Source organism: Dermacentor silvarum, chromosome 2 (genome assembly GCF_013339745.2).
Source record: "Dermacentor silvarum isolate Dsil-2018 chromosome 2, BIME_Dsil_1.4, whole genome shotgun sequence".
Taxonomy (NCBI): Eukaryota; Metazoa; Arthropoda; class Arachnida; order Ixodida; family Ixodidae; genus Dermacentor; species Dermacentor silvarum.
This window is the reverse complement of record NC_051155.1, coordinates 197,767,239-197,791,134: the sequence shown is the minus strand read 5'-3', so window position 1 is coordinate 197,791,134 and position 23,896 is coordinate 197,767,239. Positions and strand designations below refer to the sequence as shown.

Genomic DNA, 23,896 nt, shown 5'->3' with positions numbered 1-23,896 from the left:
TGTGAACGTTGAGGCATATATTACAGTCGACAAGAATGTGCACATTGGGGCAGAATTTATGCTTGCAGTAAACAGTGAGCTTCAATTGAGAGTGCATTGCTTAATGCGAGGCTGGGGCCCCATAGGTGATGCCACAGTTACGTCAGATGCTCACACATTGCGTGTGTCGAAGCAACGTCGCAAGATGACGATCCGCTGAGATGCCCATGATGATCATGGTGATGATGCTGTGATGTCAGCTATGATAACGTTCATGATGATGGTGGTGGTGGTGATGATTAGAGACCGGACTATAGGCAAATGCCTTTTTCTTCCCGCGCGTCATGGCCCCTTCCTTATGATGTATGAGCACGAATTATGGGTAAATAAGTGGCTTAGCACTGACTTGATAGCGCCTATTAATGCCTATTTCTGACAGTTGTACATATAAATGCCTATTTTTGCTTTTAGCACCCGATAAATTCTTTCTTGGGACGCTTTTTTATTGAGACAATTATATGACACTTCAATCGAAGTTTCAACGTCGGCGTCGGTGCCGCGGTGAGGTTCCGCATCAAGTCGACTGCAATAAGATCTCGCCCCACGCACCGTATGCTATAGGTAGGAGAGAAAGCATGCGAGAGTTAGCCGAGGAGGATGGTAGCTTGATGCACGCCATCTACTCGCGCTCGCAAGGGGCGCAAGGGGGAACGAGCAGGTGAGCGTGCGTCTCGTCTAGCCCGGCCGCGACTATAGACATAGGGCGGCGCCACGTCAAGCTAGGCAAGCCGAGATGGCTAGTAGCTTCGCGTGTGTTGTGTTCTTGCGCGCCCATAGTGCGCGTTGAAATTAGGGGCAGCATGAAGGGGAATTCACTCGCTGCTGCTCCCGCTCTTAATCGCGCCAGCGTTGTGATAGGGAGTGGAGAGGTTTTAACGTTAGCGTGACAGCTGGGTTAAGGGAAATAGCGTTATGGTTCCGCAAACTAACTTGCAGAAAGCAAGTTTTAGTATAGCGTTATAGCGTAGCTTACGTGCTGAACACTATTCAATTACGCATTAAATTTCGCATGCATACAGCACCTAGGTGATTCTATCTATTCATCAAACTTTGTGCGTGCGTCCGAAAACTGTGACATACAGCGTAATGAAAGCCTGGAACGAGTTGTATTTGTACTTTCCATGTCTGCCGATCCGCGGCGCAATCAGTGCAAGCAGTACAAGCTGCCAACGATGGCCTCCGAGATCTTCCAATCTCAGAGGCCATATGTCGTCGCGTCTATCTCCCGACTTCGAAGATAGGGGACGCTTCCATCTAGCAAGTTTTCACAATATTCGTCGTTCAATGTGGTGCTTCAGCGCCAACTTAAAAGGACTAAGGTTCATTCAGACTTGGGTCGCATACCAGCGGGGAGCGTTCTCGAGAACTCCACAAAGTTATTCATAATACTCCGTCGTCGAAGCAGCCTGAGACTAGCCGAAATTCGTTTATATATCAATAGCTACGAACAAAGGGAATTTTACAAAAGCAACACCAAATTAAATTCGAAGCGGGTTACCGGCACCGCGGCCATGTTTTACGTAAACTACGCAAACTACGCAAAGACGGTAACGTTATATCTGAGAAATAGCGTGCGTCACGAAAGCTATGGGTCGTCTAGCGTTCTGCGCATGCGCATTTCGATGCCGCTATTCCGCTAAGCCCGCTATTGCACTAAACACGCCAAACTAAAAATCAGCCGGTGCCTTGGCGCCCGCTTTCAAAGAAGTGAAAAATAAAGAAGCACAGCATGTGCTCGAGGCGCAAGCTGTGCACACGCAGTGTCGTTCTAGAAGCCAGCCACGCTAGTCGTCGCCGCCGCTGCTTGGCTCGCCGCCTTCACCCTTCTGTAAAAGTAGGGACGACAGCACGGCTCGTACGGCCGCCGTCACGTCCTCCTACAAGTGTATAGTGTTCACGGTCATCGAGAGAGATCTGTTCCTCTTTGCGTGGGCGCGCATGACGCCATTCTTGGTAATTTAATAAGTAAGCGAATGTTTACTGCAATTTATGTGGCCCATAAAGCTACGAACCCCACTTTATGTAGTCGTCCAATACTTTGCTATTGCTATCAATGCTTCGCGTTTCGAGCAAAACTGTGACTTTCTTTCGTTGCTTCGAACGCGCATTGGCTTATTTATTTCCACAAGACCTGGCAGCATTAACAGACACTGCTGCTAATAGAAAAGCATCTGGCAATGCGTCATAGGAAATAAGCGCTTGCATAGACAAAGCTTGTGAGGTCCTCTCACCATCTGAATAACACTTACCGGTTAGCATTGCCAGAGAAAAAGAGCACCGAAAGTATCCTCCTTCGGCAGTGGGCACGCAACTCCATGTTACATTGCAGGCGGGGATTCTAGTGAGAACGGTGAAGCATTGAGAAAGGTGCAACTGCCTACTGCAGCATGGAGAAACTGTTGTCTGCAGATGGCGCTGCGTGTGTGTTAGGCGGAAGGGTGCAAACTTCACTAGAAGTACTGTTGACTGTAGGGTCCCCATTTTCGGCTCCCCCGCTTCTTTTGTGGCTGTGCCGATATATCTGCCAATGGCGGCTCACCTGAACTCTGTAGCATACCAGCAACTAATTTGGTTCCTCTGCAATAAACTCTGACTGCCACACAGCTCTCCTCCCCACTTGAGCCGCTTTCGTATCGTATTTCGTATTTTATTGCGATAGCAATTATATGGACACTTCAACCGGATTTCTGCCGTCGTCGTCGCCGTCGTCGTCGCCGTGAGGTTCCGTATAGATAAAATCTTCACCGCGCGCCGTATGCCCCAGCGGAAGCGTGCGGGGACGCGCGCTATCACGGAGAGCGAACGCACTCAATCTCCCACGCGCAAGCAAGGAAGCGGAAAGCCAGCGCCGGAGGGAGCAGGGGGGGGGGGGGGGGGGGCGCACTTCTACTCTGCCAACAACCGCGCTCGTCTCACCCGCACCGTCTCTTATCTCCCCGCGGCTCTGACCTTTATGCGCCGTGCATTCGCCGCTCAGTTTCCGTTGAAGCGATAGACCGCACGTACCTTCGCCGCTGCGGCGTATATATGCGCTTGCTGCCAGCGTTTTGACAGTCATTGTCTGCAGTCATTCAGTGTGATCTATTCATGTTTGTTTGTGCGCGCTCACACCACGCTTGTTCATTCAGTTAGTAATAGACGGGCCACATTTTCCAACGCACGCTACACATGCAATGCTGCCCGGATCGGCAGTGCAGCGCTACAGGTGTGTCCCTTCGCACGCGCTGCCCACGGGAAGCGCTTCTCATCAACACCACCGTTTCACACGCGTCTTCTCGTGGTCATCGAGTCTCTCTTCATGTCGGTCTACTTACGCCGCAGCACACCTGCTTACTTAATCAGCTCATGTTTACTACAATTCATATTGCTACCAAAGCCGCTCGCCTTACATCGTATGACATTGCTGTGTTGCTATCGCATTCATTGCTTCGCCCGTAGGGCGAAACTGTGACATTTTTTTTATGCTTGCTCCACTATATGCGTCAGTGTAAGCACGGAATTGAATAGACGCTATACCTGCACATAGTATGAAGATAAACGTATTAAGCGTGCCCCCTACAGTACGCGGATTGACAAAAAAAGCCGGCAGATCCTACACCCTGTGGGAATCGATGTTATGCGAAGCAGTGTGTGGGGAGCCTACCAAGTTAACGAAACGACCATGAGAGCACCAAGACGTACGCGGCGCTTTCATGACCTACATGACACGCATGTCATGACATTCATATCATGAGTCGAGTCCCTTTAGCTACACCTAAGAGACCTTAAGGTGAAAACCTTACTCAAGCTCATGACTTGACTTCTACCATCATCCCTTAGTGTTTCTTTCCCGTAGCACCCACGTCCGAACCCATTCCAGTAGTTTTTGAGTGTTAATCGTTTTTAGCTGAGTCATTGTAATTTTTTCTGAGTCATGCTCATGACTATGACTTCTATCAGCATCCTGTAGTGTTTCCTTCACTTAGTACCCACGTCTGAACCCATTTCAGTGGTTTTTGGGTGTTATTCTTTTTTCGCTGAGTCATTGTCATTTTTTATCATTCATGGTCATGGCTATGACTTCTACGATTATCCTTTAGTGTTTCCGTCACTTTGTACCCATGTAAGAATCCATTTCAGTGGTTTTTGAGTGTTAATCCTTTTTCTCCGAGTCATTGTCGTTTTACTGAGTCATGCTCATGACTATGATTTCTACCATCATCCTTTAGTGTTTCCTTCACTCAGTGCCCACGTCCGAACCCATTTCAGTGGTTTTTGAGTGTTAATCGTTTTTCGCTGAGTCATTATCATGACCTACATGACACGCGTGTCATGAGATTTATGTCATGACCTACCACTTATGTTCGTCATACACTGCTGTTATACTATGCCAATTTTGGTACCTACCAAGTTAACGAAACGACCATGAGAGCACCAAGACGTAGGCGGCTGTTTCATGACCTACATGACACACATGCCATGACATTCATCTCATGACACACCATTTATGTTCACCATATACTGTTGTCATAGTATGCCAATTTTGTTACATACCAAGTTAACGAAATGACCATGAGAGCACAAAGTCGTAGACGTTTAGATAGATAGATAGATAGATAGATAGATAGATAGATAGATAGATAGATAGATAGATAGATAGATAGATAGATAGATAGATAGATAGATAGATAGATAGATAGATAGATAGATAGATAGATAGATAGATAGATAGATAGATAGATACTGTCAAAGTAGCAAATGTTCGCCAAGAAATGCGTCGCATTTAAAAGCAGCCTCTCGTCTGCCCAGCATGCAATGACCTGTGCGCAATCTGCTGCCTTTCAAATCTCATGAGTGAATTAATTCTACGTCAGTTTTCTTACCGTGAGAATGGGCTATACGCGTTCAATTCATAAAACAGGTCGTTGTTTGCGAGCAGCTTATAGCGTCTATCTTGGCCCCAATATATAGTCCTAAAATAGGGATTTAAGTGCACCCGTTAGGTGCTTAAAACCCGCATTTCTGGAGACTAAAAATCCGGCCCTTAACGATGATGTTCTGATACCAGCGGCGTTGATGGTGACAAGGAGATAAAAAATTGTCGCAGATATAATTGAGATAAAAAATTGACCCGAAAGGCGAAGCATCAATTGCGATAGCAAATTAGTAGAGAGCTATACGGAGTAAGGATAGTAGTTTTATCAGCTGTATAAACTTGCGGACATGCAGCAGCACCAGCAACGCGCAGAACTGTTCTCGACGCCGTCGGCGTTTTATCCGCGTTCGCACCGAACGCGCGCGGCGTTGGTGACTGTTGCCGGCGCCTCTAGGCGGCTCGGAGGTTTTCGACGAGATCAGAATGGGACACTTGTCGAGCAGCGTTGGAAACATTACCTACCTTCTCGCCTCGCAACGTTTTAGGGGCGAAGCTCCTTAGGGTGTGGGTTTGTCCCTCCTCTGTAGTATGTAGTAGTAGTAGTAGTAGTCGTCGTCGTAGTAGTAGGTAGCCATGTCTACTTTTATGAGAGAAAAAAAAAACTGCCGCGTATCTGCGTGCTTCGCTGCAAATGTCGTCGAAAGACGATAGTCTTCTGCCGGCCCTACTACATGAGTGCTGGTCTGATCCGCGGCCACCCGTGATGCTGTTCTCGTACCATTTCCGTCCTGGCATGAAGGTTTGTTTGAACAGATTTCATTTTACCGCATTATTTCATCAAGCGGCCATTTATGTTTTGCCCTGCCTCAGACAGCGCTTCCTTTATGTTGAATCGGCCGCATCTGGCTGGCATTGATAAAATTGAGGAGGCGCTGCGTGAGACATGGACGCCATCTGGCAATACATCGGGAAACATGAGCTTGTGCAGAGGGTTTCCTTCCTCCATGGCAGAGGGCGCTCGTCGGCGCGCAGTCGGGGAACGTCGTTCGTCGGCGCGCATAGCATGGCATTTTCAGCGCAGCTAAAGAAACAGGGTCTTTAGAGTTACGTATCTATGTATTTTCTATTAAAGGAACACACCTCCTAATACTTACCTAGTGATGTTACGCCTCAGATATGCGTAATATTTACTTTGTGATCGATAACGTTCACAAGTATGAACAGCCGTACCAGTTTAAGTAGTGTGGGCGGTAAGCAAGTGGTCCAACTTTGGCCGGGTGGCTGAATCGGGTGACAGACAGACAGACAGACAGGCCAAATTTTCAGCGTTTAAGTTCCCCAAGAAAGACTATCGTCTTTAAAAAATTCCGAAAGTTGTGTCTGTAGCGCGGAATCGAACCAGGGACCCCTCGCTTCCGAACGCGTGGCGCTAACCACTACGCCACCAAGCGCCCATGGACACACGCACCACGATGACAATAAATACCAAACATTAACGAAAGACTGCGCGTTTCTAACGCGTTTGTGCTAGCGCGTTACGGCCCATGTAAGACGCTGTGGCCTCTCCGCCTTACCCCCGTATTCATAAACGCTCCTCGACTTGAACTTGACTTGCCACCGCCTTGGGCAGCGCGTTCGAAACGCGTTGAAGGCGGTGGCAAGTCAAGTTCAAGTCGATGATAAGTGGTTCTTGAGGGAAAGGGAAAGGTCGAGGAGCGTTTATGAATACGGGGGTTATACTCTCTCAGCAGTCATGTGATGGCGTCGGCAAACGCGGTGCACGTTCCGGCATGTGTAAACGGCTGCGTAAGACGCTGTGGCCTCTCCCGCTTACTAGAGAGTACTGCACGTTTCTACCGCGTTTGTGCTAGCGTCCCCTTAAGCGGGAGATGGTGCAATTATAATGAAGGGCGCTGTTATAAAATAGGAATGACGTCACATATGGCGCGTGTCATTGGTGGAAGTCAATCGTTCGATTTAGTGCGGCGAGACTGTGCGAATTACACGGAAGATTCCCGGTTTACCGATGATTCCCTCCGGAGCTTCGCCCACTCATCATCATTTCATTGCGATAGCAATTATATGGGCACTCCAAAGCAGATTTCTGCCGTCGGCGTCGCCGTCGGCGTCGCCGTTGCCGTGAGGTTCCGTATGACGTCACTGGAGATGAAATCGTCGCCGCGCTCCGCCGAACGCTGTATGTGCGAGTGAAAGGCCGCGAGGGACGCGCTCTTTCACGGCGAGTGAACCCACGGCGGAGAACAAACGCGCGTTCTGCGCCGTGCTCTCTTAAGGACTGCAGAAGTAGGCGTCTCTTTCCTCCTTTACAATCACCATATATGTAGAGCAAACGCGCCTTCTTCCGACGCGCGAAAGGCCGGGGGGGGGGGGGGGGGAGGGGAGGAAAGGGAGGTGACGTTTAGCTGTGGCACCCAGTGCCTATTTATATCAGAGGCTCCGGCAACAGTCAGCAACGCCGCACGCATTTTGTGCGAACGCTGGTAAAACGCCGACAGCGTCGACATTAGTTCTGCTTGTTGCCGGTGCTGCTGCATGTCCAAGTTTATACAGCTGATCAAGCTATTATCATTACTCCGTATAGCTCTCGACAAATTTGCTATCGCAATTGATGCTTCGCCTTTCAGGTGAAACTGCAACCACATTTTTATATAAATACACATTTGGAGCCGCAGCTAAACGTCGCCTCCCCTCCCTCCCTCCCGTCCCCCCACGGCATTTCGCGCCACGGAAGAAGTCGCGTTTGCTCTTATATATGGCGATTGTAACGGAGCAAGGATTTCACTCGCACATACAGCGTCCGGAGCGCGGCGACGATTTCATCACCGTTAACGTCATACGGAACCTCACGGCAACGGTGACGACGACGACGACGCCGACGGCAGAAATCCGCTTTGGGGTGTCCATGTAATTGCTATCGCAATAATATACATGACGATGGTGATGAGTCTTCAGGAGATTCTTCAAGTTCTCTTCACTCACGTTCACAGAAATCGGCAGCTGGATTACACCAGAAGCTTTAACGCGTTAGCGTTAAGGGCCCTGTGTCGCAGAAAATCCAGCGTCGGTGTCGGCTTTGGCGTCGGCGTTAAGCATCGGCGTCTGGCGGAAATAATCATGCCGAACCACATCATTCCGAACCACCCCGACCACACAGGCTCTCCGCGTGGCGCAAGGCGTTAGTGAACGAAAATTGAATTTCTCAAAGTAAAATCCGTCAGAAAAATCATAAAGTATGACTTAACCACAACCTACAGGCGTGATAGCGTCGGATTGTAATTTGAATATACGAGAAAAAAGCCTGATAAGGAGCCAGGGATCTTTGAATGCTATCGCGTTCCATTCTGAAAGGCGAAGCTTAAGCGTCCTCCAACTCTTATGGTGTTTCGCTGTACTTTGGTTCTAGGCAACATTAAGGGGAATGTTAAAAACCGAGTCTTTCTAAATTTGGGACACGCGCATGCCTCGGGGCAACACCGAACAATTAATAAAATAATAAAAAAGGTCCCAGGGCCTTCACATTTTGATATAAGACGGCTCAAATTGCTCCTGTAAAAATGTATTCCGAGCAATGCATTTATGTTTAAAAGTGAAGCTGACTTTAAGGGGATCAGCGTAAGCCTGGTCTTTGTAAGCTGGCATTCCCACGTGGTCTGTTGCAGTGAAGCCTATTCATAAAGAAAAATGTGATGCGAACGGAGCCCGATAACGCTATCGCGTTCCACTTTTAAGCCCAGACCACACGTACGCTTGCAAACGCGCGCGAGCTCGCGTCCGCGCGCCCACGCATGCGCAGACGGTGCTGCACGGCTCGTACGCGTCGAAACGCGGCGCGATCTCGCTGATCAGCTCCTCTCCGTTATCGCGCGCCTGGGCTGCCTCGCGTTGGCGCGCCTGGCTACGCAGCGACGGCGCGGTACATTCAACTCTCAGTTAAGCAGAATTACACCATGCAATAAAGTGCTTATTCTTCACTTTTTGTGCTGATCTAAAAGCTCCAAAATGATAACAATTACGTTTATAAATATCGAAGCATTTTGAAGCACTACCAGCAACGAAATACGAAGTGGCGTCTGCCAAGGTATAAACAAGTGAGGCCAGTGAGCGCGCGCTGTCGCGCGTATTTGTGGATGCAAACCGCCATTCCTCGCTAGGCGCGGCAACCGCAAGGCGCGTAGACGCGAGCTTACGCGCGCCCGCAAGCGTACGTGTGGTCTGGGCTTAAAAGGCGAAGCTTAAGCGTCCTCCAATTGTTTTTCCTGATTTTGTCCAGTGATTTATTTGGAAAACAAGAAGCACTCGGGCTGAGCCTAGATTTCTGTTGTTGTTGTTGTTGTTGTTGTTGTTGTTGTTGTTGTTGTTGTTGTTGTTGTTGTTGTTGTTGTTGTTGTTGGTGTTGGTGGTGGTGGTGGTGGTGGTGGTGGTGGTGGTGGTGGTGGTGGTGGTGGTGGTGGTGTAAAGAGGGAGCCATTTTTCACCATCCGTGCCACCTGGGACCGTTCTTCGCATGCTCCGCCCACTCATGAATATGAGCTTCAATATGATCTCTCAATGAATAATTTAAAATAAATTAACGTGTCATTAACACATTGAATCAAATAATGTGAAATTGTTCATTGGTTTGTGGCCGCTAAAACAACTTCTACCTATCCTCCACCCCCCGCGCTGCGCGCCGGTTCACTCCGCTACCCTTGGCAGGAGCCCTCCATGCCAGGCTTTGTGCAAAACATATGAAAAAGAACATCTACTGCAGAAGTCAAAGTCGAAAATGATATGCAGGTTTGCAGCTGGGCAGCTACCGTTGTCGGCGTTACTTCGACGCCGATAGGGTATACCAACAGCAGAGTGGGCCCAGGTGGCAAGTACAGATCACACTTCCTCCAATGAGTGTGAATAAAGAAGCGTCCATTGTTTCCTCTGCGTCGGCTTTAATTGAATGAATTTCCCGGCAGTGATTTGGGTTGTATTATTTTTAGCCCACTCATCGTACGTGTTATTCGGCCGCAAGTAGACAACGCTCGATTTACCGTTGAGACTATTTCCGAGATTAGAAGATACTGATTATTCAGTGTCTTCTAGCCGATCTCGCTGGATACTCTCCGTCTTTTCTCTAAAAATTTTCCTGCAGTGTCTTGTACGCCAAAAAAAAGGTGCTACTCAATAGTTCATTAATTCTATATATTCCTCATGTAATGTCACTTTCGCCTTCAAACTGAGCCGTATTTAAATTTATTTTGGTAAAAATATACAAACAATGGTGCGCATAAACGCACCTGTACGCAAGGAAATAAGGCATTCACGGTGGATGCTGTGACTCAACTCTACTCGAACTCCCAGTGCAGCTTCATTATTATCAGACATCTCCTAAATAAACAAATTCACTTATTCCTTGAGTGCCATCAAATAGCTGAAGCGAGTCAGTAAAGCTGCATTGCTTTATTATAAGACACATACGCTTCATGATAACTCCCCTTTCAATACTCACCTAGACTGGGTTCAAGGACGCAACTTTGACCCTTTCAATGCCATGTCAGATAGTGAATCACACAACAACGCGAGGAACATGCATCCACCGACACCTCTTTTGCGTGACACCTTTACCATTTTCCAAGCCCAAAACATTCCCTCCGGCGGGGCACACGTGCCCTTCTTCCCCCGTATGTCCACTCCCTCCCCCGCAACCTCACAAGGGTAAAGGAAGTTCCCTTTAGGCGAATATGGGTTGGGGTAGCCCTCAACCCTGCCCTCACTTGCAAGTGGAAGGGCTTCGTCAATGACGACGCCCCTTGCCCCGACTGAGCGACCCTGACACAAAACACCGACGTGTACCACCTGCTGAGGACTTGCTCAGGCGCGCAACACGTCCAGGAGTCCTTGCTCAGAAGGTCTAACCTCCGCAGTGACTGGCATGCTGACTTCAGCAAGTGGTGTCAAGATAACTGCGATTACAGTCTTACTGGACTTCCTGCACGATGCAGGATTGCATTCATACTTTCTTCCTCTTTATTTATTGAGATAGCAATTATATGAACACTCTAAGCGATTTTCTGCCGTCGGCGTCGCCGTCGCCGTGAGGTTCCGTATAGAGTCCAAGGGCGATAAAATCGTCGCCGCGTGCTGTCTGCTGTATGTGCGCGTGAAAGCACGCGAGGGACGCGCGCTTTCACTGGGAGCGAATGCATGGCAGAGAGCAAACGCGACGTCTTCCGTGGCGCGAAAGGCCGTGGGGTAATGGGAGGGAGGGAGGGGAGGCAACCTTTAGCTGCGGCACCAAATGCCTGCTTATATAAAAACGTTGCGAGGCGAGAAGGTGGTAAAGACTTCTGACGCTGCTCGACGAGTGTCCCGTTCTGATCTCGTCGAAAATCTCCGAGCCGCCGCCAGAGGCACCGACAACAGTCACCAACGCCGCGCAGAAATGCCCGCGTTCGGTAGCTTTTGCCCGAACGGTACGAACGCGGTACGAACGCGGGCAAAAGCCTTTCGGGAGAAAAGCTTTTGTAAAATGTCGCCTTTCGGGAGAAACTGCGACATTTTTTTTTTTAGCTTTGCCGTAAGGCAGCCCTAATCTAAAGGCAAATAGTTGTACGCGTAAAGCCTGTTTCTTCACCCTCCAAAAGCACGTTCCTTCTCCCTTCAACTAAATAAATCTCAGGACGCATTGCTTTTTTTTTTTTTTCGGGAGATGTGAGCGAGTGAGTGGCACAGGATGTTTCGTGTGAACATACACAGGGAATGTCCACCAAGTTGAGAGATACAGGGAGAGAAAGCAAGAATGGGAAAAACAGGGAGGTCAACCAGACGAGCATCCTATCTGCTACCCTACACTGGGGGCAAGGAAAAGTGGGGGGTAGAGGAAGAAGTGAGCACCGCGCGCACGACGAATGTTGCACACGAGGGCCGGTGCACTTCAATAACTGAACTAGAGCTCGAATAGCTATTTGTGCCAGCGACGGATTTAGCCACGGTCCAGGTATTGCTCACTCAGAAAATGGTCTGCAGTCCAGCAGGTACAAAGTTGTCTGGGGAGAGAGATAGGGGGATAGATACCACACACCCTTTTGGGCTTGCGTTAGTGTATGTACAGCCTATACTTGGTTTTCACAAAGTTCCACCTCGAGGCTCATTTGATTGTCTGCTTGTAATGACCTTTTGAAGATTGGCCGAAGGCCCCTGCTTCACGAGCGTGTATGGCACCATATAGGCTTCTGACGCTGCCACAAGCACGTGGCACGCTGCTCATGTTCTGTGTACTTAGAAGACCTGCTTTAAAAAACACTGAAGGTTGCTCGAGCGCATAGCCCATTAAAACAGATGCCGCTTGCTGATTTTTTTGGCCGCACTAATTGAAGGACCTGTTCTATCAGGATGGACGCAGCGCAGCTGGAGCCATGACAAGGAAAACCAGGAAAATTACTGGAAGGTCTATCGATAAAGCAGCTACGTTATCGCTGGTTTTGGATAAAGTGCAGTCAGAACCAGTATATTTCACAAGCGTCAGCGAGTGCTTTATAAGGCAATTACTAGCGAAGTGCCAAACTCTCGACGCATGCTCGCCATGATCCGATTTCGGTGCTTCGCTCAAGCATGACGTTCACACGGCGTTAGGAGCAAAATTAGGTCGGCAGTGGTTCAGTTTTCTCTCTTCAGGTACGTCAAACTCAAAACAACACACTCAAATTGAGCCGTTGAATCGTAATGACTGATAATCGCAGCACATAAAATTTCGGTGCTGAAATGTATCGCAAATTTTGGTGAAAATTGCAGAAATTTAGGAAATTAGGATCTTATGTTTTCAGATCACTAACATCGCTACAAGAAATGTAATTGCAATTCTCCAAAGCTAAACCTGACAAGAGAGTTTATAGCGGACAGGTTGAACGTGCAACATTGTTGTCCACATAAATCTCTTGCTTCGTTTACGTGGTTTTCTACAACTGTTTGACGAGAAAATCATTGCAGTATAGAAGTAAGGCAATCATATTTCATTGGTTTAATTGCTCTATCAAGTACTTTTTACAGACTTGCAATATCGTTCTTCATGCAAACTACCACATTCTAAACTTGCCAACTCTTGAAGCAACGTCAGTTGACGATCGAACAAGTACCAACCTGTGTACGTTTTCAGATTTCATAGATAAGTTCAACAAAAGAGGATTTCACAAAATGTTCATCACCCTTTAATTATGTTTTCCTCACTAATAATTTTAGAATGCTTGCACTAAATATTTTGTTTTAACTACAAGATGTCCGGCATGACGATGGCACCCATGGCGACCACGTTCCGCTGTGTTTCTCGGGAAAACTGTCAGGATCAGGGGTCAACTTATTTAGCATGGGCACAGCAGCTTCTTGATACATGTCCAGACGTTTCTTTAAAGAGTTCACGACCTGTTAGAATAACACATAAAATCAATCGAAAGAAATATGCGCTAAGTTCATATAAAGCAAACAACACTAAAAGATGGCCGCAAACAGTGAATCACAAATAACTGTAGACATTTGCTGTCTGATTTTGCATGTCTACTTTTAATGTGCAATTTTCAGTGTATCGAGACAAGATTAATACTTTCAGATTAGCAATAACGTCGGATGTTTAACCACATTTTCTTCCTTCAACCACTCCACGCAGTATTCGAACGTACAAAACACAATCCAAAACTTGAAGTGTCATGCACTACAGTGACGTACGCACTTCGCACATTTGTAAATGCTGACTGCTGCTTACAACGCAGAATCCTGCACTTGTAATTTTTAGGTTGCACTTGGTTGCTTCCTTAGTAAAATTTCTCTTCAATATAATACTAAAATACTAAATCAAACCTCTTACCTGTTATGCTTTTCTGTTCATGCTACCATACAGAGCCTGTCTTGAGAAGTATCCGACCCGACTTATTTTCTAGAGAACTACCGGTCGCAAGTTGATCACACTGTGCGATGTGAGAGGTGGGTCCGTGTTGTGTTTCGCCTGCAGGCTGCGTGCTCTTCAGTTGCGTCTGCTTTTGTACAGGAGCAATTGTGTTGATTGCTATCGTCTGGACTCAGCGCGATTTTAAGCGAGTGAAAATGACGGAGCAGATTGAACAGAAATACTGCATAAATTTATGCGCAAAGCTTAGAGATAACCATAGAGATGCAATTCGGAAGATCTGAACAGCGTTTCGAGATGACGCTGTGATTATGAAGCCGATAAAAATGTGGTACAAACACATCAAGGAAGGCCAAACATGTGGAGAGTGAGTGGTGCTTCGCGAGGCCCTCAATCAGCCATGATGATGCGATTATTTATGAAGTGCGAACCATGAGATTGATAGTCAGCTAACCTCCAGAGTAATTGCTCAGCTGCGGATGGCAATAAAGATGCTGTGAATGCCATTTGAAGAACAATTTGAGTACACAGCGAATACCTGCATATTTCGCCGGGATTTTGCCGCAGGAATTCGAAGACCCGGCAACTGCACCAGGATAGCGTCGCTGTTCGTGTGGTTCATGGGATTCCCCCTTTTTGACGCGGCCCAGTATTTCGGTTGTTCGTCTAGCACCCTACTCTCAGAACCTGGGCCCGTGCGACTTTTGGCTGTTGACAAAAATCAAAAGGCACCTGAAAGGAACCCAGTTTCAAGCCCGAGAGGACATCAAGTGCAACGCGACCTCAGACCTGTAGCAGCATTTCCTGAGGAAGGGTTCCAGGACTGTTTCGAGCAATGGAAAGACCGTGGGACTCAGGCTGTGTTCCAATACTCGCCATAGACGGCAAAGTAGATGGCTAAGCCGACAGCAGCCATCTTAAATCTCGTTCCAATTTTCACGAAGGCGTCAAAGTAGACAGCATCGCGAAGACAGCATCGAAGTCAAAAACGATGCAGGCTACTTTCCTGTCCACACAAGATGGCGGCTGAGCAGGACGCTTGGAAAGCCGACAGGAAGATCGTCTGCGCACAAGAAAACGTAGACAAGCTTCCCTACGCCCTTAATGTAAGTCACATTGTGTTTTTCATAGGTGCGCAGGCGCAAAGACTTAGAATACAGAAGTAATGTGTGCTTTTCTCAACTTTATTTTCGTCGCCGCGAGGCGACGTCACCTCTCAAAGCGTCTTCCATACATCTTGAGACAGTTCGAAACGCGGTCCATTACATGGCATCGAAGCTGTCTCGGCTGTCTCGTTAGCTGTCTGCGCCTACTGCCTCCGATGCTGGCCAGAATTGAAAGACACCCTATAGGTGTGTGGAAGCAGGAGGAAACCAACTTTCAAGGGGATTAGGACGGTGAAAACACAAGGTGACGCTTCTTCTTTTTTTTTTTTTTTTTTGTTCCGGAAGCATGGTCGGATACTACTCATACAGGTCTTGTACTTTTACATTTAACTGCGTGGACTACTTCTAGCTATTCAATTTATGTACAAATAGAAATGGCCATTAAGTCATGACATTGAAAGAAACATGAGTTGTGTTCACCAAACAAGTCTTTCTTCTACAATAACATCAGAAAAATAAACGCCCTCGCTAAAATCTCAAGCTATACCACTGCCATGTAATTAAATGCCTTCGCACACCTGCAGCTCAAGCCTTATGGCGTCGCGTTGACAGATCGGCTTCCACGAACTGAATTCAAAACCAACTCAGTAGAAAAGGTAAGAAAACATTGCAGGCTTTTTTTTTTCTTTTTAATTGTCCATTGTGTATTGTTGTCAAAAGTGTTTAAATTCTTCCAAGAAAAAGAAATAAAGGAATAGTTAAAGACATCAGTTTTCAAAGCCTCAGCGTTTGTTACAGCGGATAAAAGGAGTGAAAACGATTACTTACATTCGGAAGTTGGTCGGCTAAGTTATTCAGCTCACAGGGATCTCTGACAATATCGAAGAGGTACACAGAAGTGTTGGACAGGAAGTTTGTAACGTTTCCTTTACCACACGTTAGCGTTGCCCGCTGCCTCCAGCCTTCAGGAAGGGCGAGGTGGTCAGTGTTATACATTTCCATCAGCACACCAGCCACGGTTGAACGAGCAAGCAGACGGTCGAGGTCACGGCGTGGACGGCTTCCACCTGGTACGCCGTAGCGACCGGTGAACACACCGGTGCCGTCTAGGACCAGCTTGTAGCGCAAGTTCCTCAGCCCCGATGAATTCGAGAACCTATAGTCGTAATTGTATAGCACCTCGACGCGGGGCGATCGCAGCCCGTGCGACAAGTGATACCACATGTTGTGTCCGTCCAGGCCTGCAAGCTTGGTTGGGTTCCCACCTGAAAAGGAACGTAGCGGATGGCTGAGCTAAGCACTGATGCCCATAAGTACGCACGAAAGTAATGTTAGTCGCTTGGCGATCTCAGCATGGACGCTTAGTAAAAGGATACACGTCTCTAAAACAAGCGCCGGCTTGAAGTACCGAGCTACTATGCTATAAGCACACCCACGAAGTACGATACTCCAACTCACACACTCACAACATGAGCACCCCATGAAGAATTTCTTCAAAACTGTAGCGAAATTTTCATTAAAGGGGAGTTGTTTTCCACACTTATTTGCAGTCGGTCAGCATGTCTTTGGGTCCTTCGAGTACCAGGTGCCATCAGTAAACATCTGTTACGGTTGTGTCGTAGCCTCATATGTGTTTAGTATCGCCGCCTTATTGGATCGGACCCTCATTCGACGAGGCCACGTCATTTCTGGCGTCATGGTGCAGATTATGAACCTCTGCTTGTCACTCCTAAAAAAATGTATATTTAAGGTTATCTTTGCATACTACTTAGCTCTTTACCATAACTACGCGCCATGTAGGTTCAGCAAGAAGAGTGGCACACCAACCGGCGATCGAGTAGAACGTGGGCAACCAGTCCGTGATGTGCATCAGTCCGTGGGATACCCGCTGCTTCCGAGCAAGCAGGGGACTCCAGACGAAAGCGGCCGCCCTGGTGCCTCCTTCCCAGAGCGTGCCTTTGGCTCCTCGCAGCGGCCAGTTGATGCCACGAGAATTGTGTCTGCCCCAAGGCCCTCCGCCGTTGTCGCTGCTGAAGGCGATGACGGTATTCTCCAACATTCCCGCGTCGCTTAGCGACTCTACCACCTCGCCGACTGACTGATCCAATGCGTCAAGCATACCTGTTTAAAGAAAAAAAATGTCTTGTAGACCGCAGAGTTTATTATTATTTTCAATAATACTTTATTAGGTATTATTATTTTAATTCATATACATTACATTGGAGCATGCTTACACGGATGAGAGGCGTGCAACCAGTAAGATAACAATATACCGGGTGTTCAAAATTAGGCTTTACGGAATTTTTAAAGATCGCCTGTGGCAAGTAGCATAATTCTTATCGTTGAGCGGGGTTATTCGAGGAGGCAGACATTAGCGGCACGAGAAATCGAAACACATATTCAACTAATTAACAAAAATTCACTAATTAACCTTTTAGTGAATTACTTTGCAACACATATTTCAATTTACGAATTGTAGCCGGCGAGCTTGTCAGGCGATACGCCTGACAAGCTTTTGGAATGAATTTCCAGAATGACACCAGTCTGGAGACATGCGGCATCAAACTCGCCGTAAAAATGCACTGTTGTTCCACTTACGTTTTTGCCAAAATGCTGTTTTATACATTGAAGCACAAAAGTAACTGGAATGCCCATGTACGTATTTCATCCCACACTTTGGGAAATAATAACTTCAAACTGGTGTCATCCTGGAAATTCATTTCAAGTGGATGCGTCCTGCAACCTCACCTGCTACAATTCGTAAATTGCAATATGTGTCGTAAAGTAATTAACTAAGAAGTTCATTGGTCAATTTTTGTTCATTAGTTGTGTATCATATGTTGGGCGCCGAGCGCTACACGTGTACCGCGCAAGCGCATCGCATGTCAAACCGCAAGCGTCATGTATTAGGATTACTTATCTGTTATCGGCAGAAAGACAACGCCCCCTTTGAGATCCTATATATGTACGTGTGTTCAATAAACCGTTGTTGTTTTCCCCACTGCCTCGACGCGACATGTCTGGCTTCCTGGACGCAACGATTCAAGTTAAATATGGGTTTCAATTTCTCGTGCTTCTAATGTCCGCCTCATTGAATAACCCATCTCAATAATAAGAATTATGCTACTTGCCACAGAGGATTTTTAAAAATACCATAAAGCTCAATTTTTAACACCCGGTATGACAACAATAACATATGCAAGAATAAATTATTTCAAACTATAATTGCTCACACTGGAAGGAACGCTTACGATGAAAATATGTGCTGGGCTCAGGGTGGACACAATGCGAACACGTGATTTGTTGAAAAGAGCAGGCTTACGTGCGTAAAACGTTCAATGTGAGCTGCAATAAATTATATCAACGTGTGGCAGATCACGTTGATTATGTTTTCAGTAATAATAACCGCGCTCTTGGTTTCTTGCGTCGCAATTTTTCTCGTGTATATGTTCTGACCCACATACAACGCACTTCGCATCTTTATTCGAAAGCATTCAGGAAAGCATTCAGAATCGCTTTGCGCGATTCATTATGTCTAATTGTAATGACGAAGAGAGCCCAAGCATCGCTGTTGCCGCTTGATCCCTGAAGTGAGGAAGACAAAGACCTAAGTATCAGTGTTGCTGCCTTCCTCGCGCTAGCATTTGTCTGGAGCACCGACCACGGGACATGTTATTTGATTTTGATTTTTGTAGTTAGTTTTATCTTTATTTTTATTTATTTAGTTTATGTATAGGCCCTCTCAAAATCTGCGTTAGGAGTTGGCTGTCAAACTCTTCGTTTTGATTGTTCGCCTTTACCCCTTTTGTACGTCGTTGGGTGTATGTTTCATTTCATTCAGTGTGGCAATCCCCCTCGTGGGTACGAGCCATGTTTTGAGGCAACAACAACAACTAATAGACTGTTGTTTGCGCGGGACCCGACTTGACTGGACTTCCCGCTAACCGTCATGTTACGTCTAAACCTGGAAAAAAGCATTCCTCGGACGTTTCCCACGAGGCAGCCCATCTATAAGCGCACGCCCAGACGGCAACCGTACCTGTCATAGACTGTGACGCGTAAACAATGGGGGCAAACGTCGACAAATACCGTGGGAACCGCATCCATCTCGGTTTTCCAGATGGCCACACAGTTGCGAGGAATGCAGGGGCGAGGTGCAACATAAGAGGTGGAGCCCGGCGGGATGATGTGACGTCCTAGGAGGGATTTTGCGACTGATTCGACGATTGTGATTGGCCGAGCTACAGTCATCAGATTCCCTAGTGCAGTCTCCTAGGAAAGACGATGGTTTTATAAGTGAACACATTTGGTGCAGTGAGTGTGTCCTGGCGTGTTCTGATGTGTGCTCAGACATGTATTGAGCAGAAACATTCAAGGTGCTCCCCCAACAGTGGAGGCGGCCTTTCATATCTGGAGCCACTGTAAATATGTAGAATGGACCCTTTTTCTCTGGCTCCTACTGCCGGACGTATTCATCCCTATGGCTGGGAGGATCCCCGGCCTAAACGATACCCCGAGTCCCAACAGGCAATAAACCTCGCCGCATGCGATATTAATTGTGTAATGACGAAGAGAGACCAACGTCGTTGCTTTCGCTTGGCCCCCGAAGCGAGGAAGGCAGCAACTCCGATACTTGGGTCTTTGTCATCCGCACTTTAGGAGCCAAGCGGAAGCAGTGAAGCTTCGGCTGTCTTCGTCATTACATAATTATTATTGCAATGCAAGTGTATATGCCATGAAAGTTTTACTTGACTTACCAGAATTGTCAGTTAAAAGGCGAATTGTCCGCCTATGTCTTTTCCATAAGGTTTATCTCACAAACCGTCAGCTGAGACAAGACCCGTTCATGCCAGCTTCCTACATCACCTCACGCGTGGACCAGCAGTTTAAAGTGCAGTGTTAGTGCACGTACTGAACTGCCGTACTAAACTTTATTTTAATTCGTTCCTGCCGACGACAGCCACCGAATGGAACCACCTTCCCGCCTCCATCGTCAACAATTCAGACCAAGAAACTTTACAAGCCGCAATCTCCAGTATTGCATAACGTAACTCACTCATTCCTCACTGCAAGGCCAATAGGTATTGAGAGTATATTAAATAATTTAGTTTATTATAATTAAATAAATAAATAAATAAATAAATAAATAAATAAATAAATAAATAAATAAATAAATAAATAAATATGGTACCTGTGGACGAAAGGGAAGACTGCACGATGGCGCCCATCGACATACGAAAAATGTGTTTGATAAATACCAGTAAATGTAACAGTCTTCAGTTTCCTAATTCTTCGTATGTCGGCGCCACCGTGCTGTCTTCAATAAAGCGCCTAGGCTTTAGTCTTGGAGTCCCGTCGACCACGGACACCGTGTTGCAGCTCATACTGAACGCTACTGAACCTCACGTAGTTGAGAGCAGAATGCTTGCCTCGCAGGTACCTGAAGGGGTGTGCTTACACCATCACTCCCCGCCGCCTTTAAATCCGCCCTTGCCAATAATATGCACTTGCCTGCATATATTGTCCTGTTCTTCTCTCCGATGTAGGAGAACTTCTTGACATTTTCATACGGCGCCTGGAGCGGCTCTGCGCCTACGGCTGAGTGTACTGCCTGATAGCTCACCACAAGAAAGAGCGGCTGCGGAAGGATAAAAAAAAAAAAACATTTTTGCTCACCGGCTCTGTCACTCCCCGAACACCTCCAATATCTTCGCGCTGTTACACTGTCCTCAGCTAATGAAATGCGATAATGTATACGCTCCAATACATTCTGTGACGCACTGCATGCAGCGCCTCCGTACAGCCTGCCGACTAAAGACAAAGGTCAACACTCTCACTGTTGGAGTGCGCCGCGTTGGCAGGCATTTATCTCCAACAAGGCTAGGCTTTCACCCTGCTGCCAACGAAGGCCGGCGATCGTAGATCCAACACACAGTACCTCTCATGCTAATGCGGTCAGAGCGGTGGCCTTCGCACTTTTGTGGGACGCTGTACTCTTGAAGGTAGTGGAAACGATCTGAGTCACACATTTATGCTCAATTCACCGCTGTAACTTGAACCTCGTGCGGTTTCCGAAAGGCCACGTGCTAGCATCATCGCGTTTAGCTTTTGAGCACTGCATTTCTCGCTCGTGTAAGCTTACGAGGCGCAAGCTCTACTAAAAGGGTGAATTCTTATGCAGTTGTTGCGTGCACCCGGTAAAACAGAACATGAGCGTTAGCCGCAGGCACTGTACTTACGCAGGCTAGAAATTTGGGCCCGCATTCACAAAAAAAGGCTCTTAGGCTAGCATTGTTCGTAAGAATATTGTTACGGGCCGCCTCCTTGCATTAAGGAAGAAGACGACGATCGCCGAAAAACGCTGCGTGTGTTCAGCCATCTTGGCCATCTCTGCCAACAATCTCTGTTGATAAATACTATCCCTTTTTCGTCTATTTGACGCCCCGTCACACATTGGTGGAGGTGCGGGGTATTCTCGCCAGACGACGGAGCTCCGAAGCGGTCGGCGCTGCGGTGCGACCACCATGGCACACCAACCGGAATCTGCTTCTGCGCCGCGGACACCGATTGTAGTCGTCCAACCTCGAGACCCTGGAATGTTCAACGGCACCGATGGTATCGACGTTGAGGAATCGCTCACGCTATACGAACGGGTGAGCGATTCCAACCACTGGGACCTGACAGTCGTGCTGGCCAATGTGGTGTTTTATCTTAGTGGAACGGCGAAGTTGTGGTATGACAATCATGACGCCGACTTCGGAAGCTGGGATACATTCAAACAAAAGCTCCGTGACCTGTTCGGTAACGCCTCCAGTCGAAAAATCATTGCGAAGCAACAGCTGTCAACTCGCGCCCAGACGTCCACGGAATCGTATTTGTCTTACATACAGGATGTGCTGGCGCTGTGCCGTAAAGCTGACAGTAACATGTCAGAGTCTGACAAGGTTGGCCACGTCCTGAAAGGGATAGCGGACGACGCATTCAATCTGCTCATGTGCAGAAATTGTGCTACCGTCGATGCCATGATCGAGGAGTGTCAGCGCTTCGAGCAGGCTAAGAGCCGCCGTATTGAACGACCATTCGCCCGGCTTCCCAACACCGCTGCAACGTCTTCGTGTGAAGAGCGGTCGCCATCTAACCTTTCACCGCCATCGGCCGAATTGACGAGGATTGTCCGTCGTGAAATCGAGGCAATGGCTCCCGCTAGCCTCTTTACCAACTCTAACGCCGGCGACTCGAGCACACCAGCGGTTTCGCTAGTCCAAGCCATCGTGCGAAACGAACTCGCGAATCTCGGGGTTCACGCTGCTTGCGCCGTTGTCAGCCCTACATCCGCTTCCGGGGCCCCGACATCGTTCCCTCGATATCCGCGGTTCGCTCCACGATCGCGAAACTCTGCTGATTGGCGAACTGAAGACGATCGGCCTATCTGCTTTCACTGCCGCCGTGTCGGGCACGTTGCTCGCTACTGTCACAACCGCTGGTCGTTCCCGCAACGTACTCCATCCTTTGGCCATGCTCGCCGCCTTGATCGCAGCCCTTTTGAGCCACTATCTGCAGCGCACCCCTACAATCCTGACGCTGCCACGACATGGTCCAGCCGCTCGTCGTCACCTAGAGGTCACCAGTCGCGTTCGCCACCCTACCGCCGTCCGTCCTCCCGCTCCCCGCCACCTCGCCGCGCCCCGTCGCCGAGCAACCGTGACTCCTTCACTCCGGAAAACTAAACGATGCAGCGCCCGGAGGTAACGCTGCATCTACGACTCTGCCCGAAAACCCTCTAGTTACTCTGCCGACTCGACGCTGTGTGTTGGACGTTGACGTTGATGGCGTGACGATTTCTGCACTTGTCGACACCGGGGCTTATATTTCCGTCATGAGCTCTGGTCTTCGCCGTCGCCTAAAGAAGGTGGTCACACCTGCTGTTTCTCACGTTGTAAGAGTGGCCGATGGAGGAACTCCCACCATCCTTGGCATGTGCACCGCCCGCGTCACAATCGCCAGTCACCCAACTACTGTTTTATTTGCCGTTCTTGAACAATGTCCGAACGACGTTATTCTTGGTCTGGACTTTCTCGCGACTCATTCTGCCCTAATTGACTGTGCAACTGGCCTCCTGCAGCTCGAACTACCTCACCTAGCCGATGCCCCAACCACCCCTTCGGCACGTCTCTGCTCTCTCGACTATGTGCGCATGCCCCCGCAAGCCGCCATATATATCGCCATGGTCTCGAGCCCTCCTGTCGCTGATGGCGATTACGTGCTATCCCCGGTAACGGACGTTCTGCTCGCCAAGAACGTCGCCATGCCTAACACCCTCGTGACCGTCACCGGCAACCGCATCGCCATTCCTATTTTAAACTTCAGCGCCTCTCCTCAACTGATTCCGGCAGGCATGTCACTCGCCGCCATCACTGCTGCCGAAGACTGCGAGATTTGTGCGTTGGATCCCACCCGTTCCTCCAGTTCGTCCTTCCTTTGCACCACAACCAGTTCGCAGCGCGATGTCTTTGTCAGAATGATCCCTGATGACCTTCCTTCTGATCAAGCTACTGACCTTCGCCGCCTCCTGGAGTCTTACCACGACATTTTCGACTTCGACGATCGTTCTCTGAGCCAAACGTCTGTTGTCCAACATCGCATCGACACGGGGAACGCGAGCCCTATCCGTCGCCGTCCCTATCGTGTCTCCCTCGCCGAACGTCGTGTGATCCAAGGCGAAGTTGACAAAATGCTCACGAAAGGCGTTATCGAACCTTCTTCCAGTCCGTGGGCGTCCCCTGTGGTGCTAGTAAAAAAGAAAGACGGCAGCTGGCGCTTTTGTGTTGACTACCGACACTTGAACAACATCCCACGCAAGGACGTCTACCCTCTGCCCCGAATCGATGACGCCTTGGACTGCCCCCACGGTGCCACATACTTTTCCTCCATCGACCTACGCTCCGTATACTGGCAGATTACCGTTGATGCCATGGACCGTGAAAAGACTGCGTTCGTCACACCGGATGG

At 48.3% G+C, this 23,896-nt stretch overlaps 1 protein-coding gene across 1 annotated transcript in view; it reads right to left on the bottom strand.

Annotated features, from left to right (window-relative positions):
• Positions 1-13,021: 13,021 nt before the first annotated feature.
• The window catches only part of LOC125943570 (arylsulfatase B-like), a 32,956-nt gene continuing 22,081 nt past the window's right edge, over positions 13,022-23,896 (bottom strand). The window contains exons 7-10 of the mRNA XM_049662994.1: positions 20,399-20,525; positions 16,715-17,008; positions 15,716-16,152; positions 13,022-13,303 (exon numbers count right to left, since the gene is read on the bottom strand). Of these exons, the coding sequence (XP_049518951.1) occupies positions 13,148-13,303; positions 15,716-16,152; positions 16,715-17,008; positions 20,399-20,525 (1,014 nt within the window). The 3' untranslated portion in view covers positions 13,022-13,147. The remainder of the gene's footprint in view (positions 13,304-15,715; positions 16,153-16,714; positions 17,009-20,398; positions 20,526-23,896) is intronic.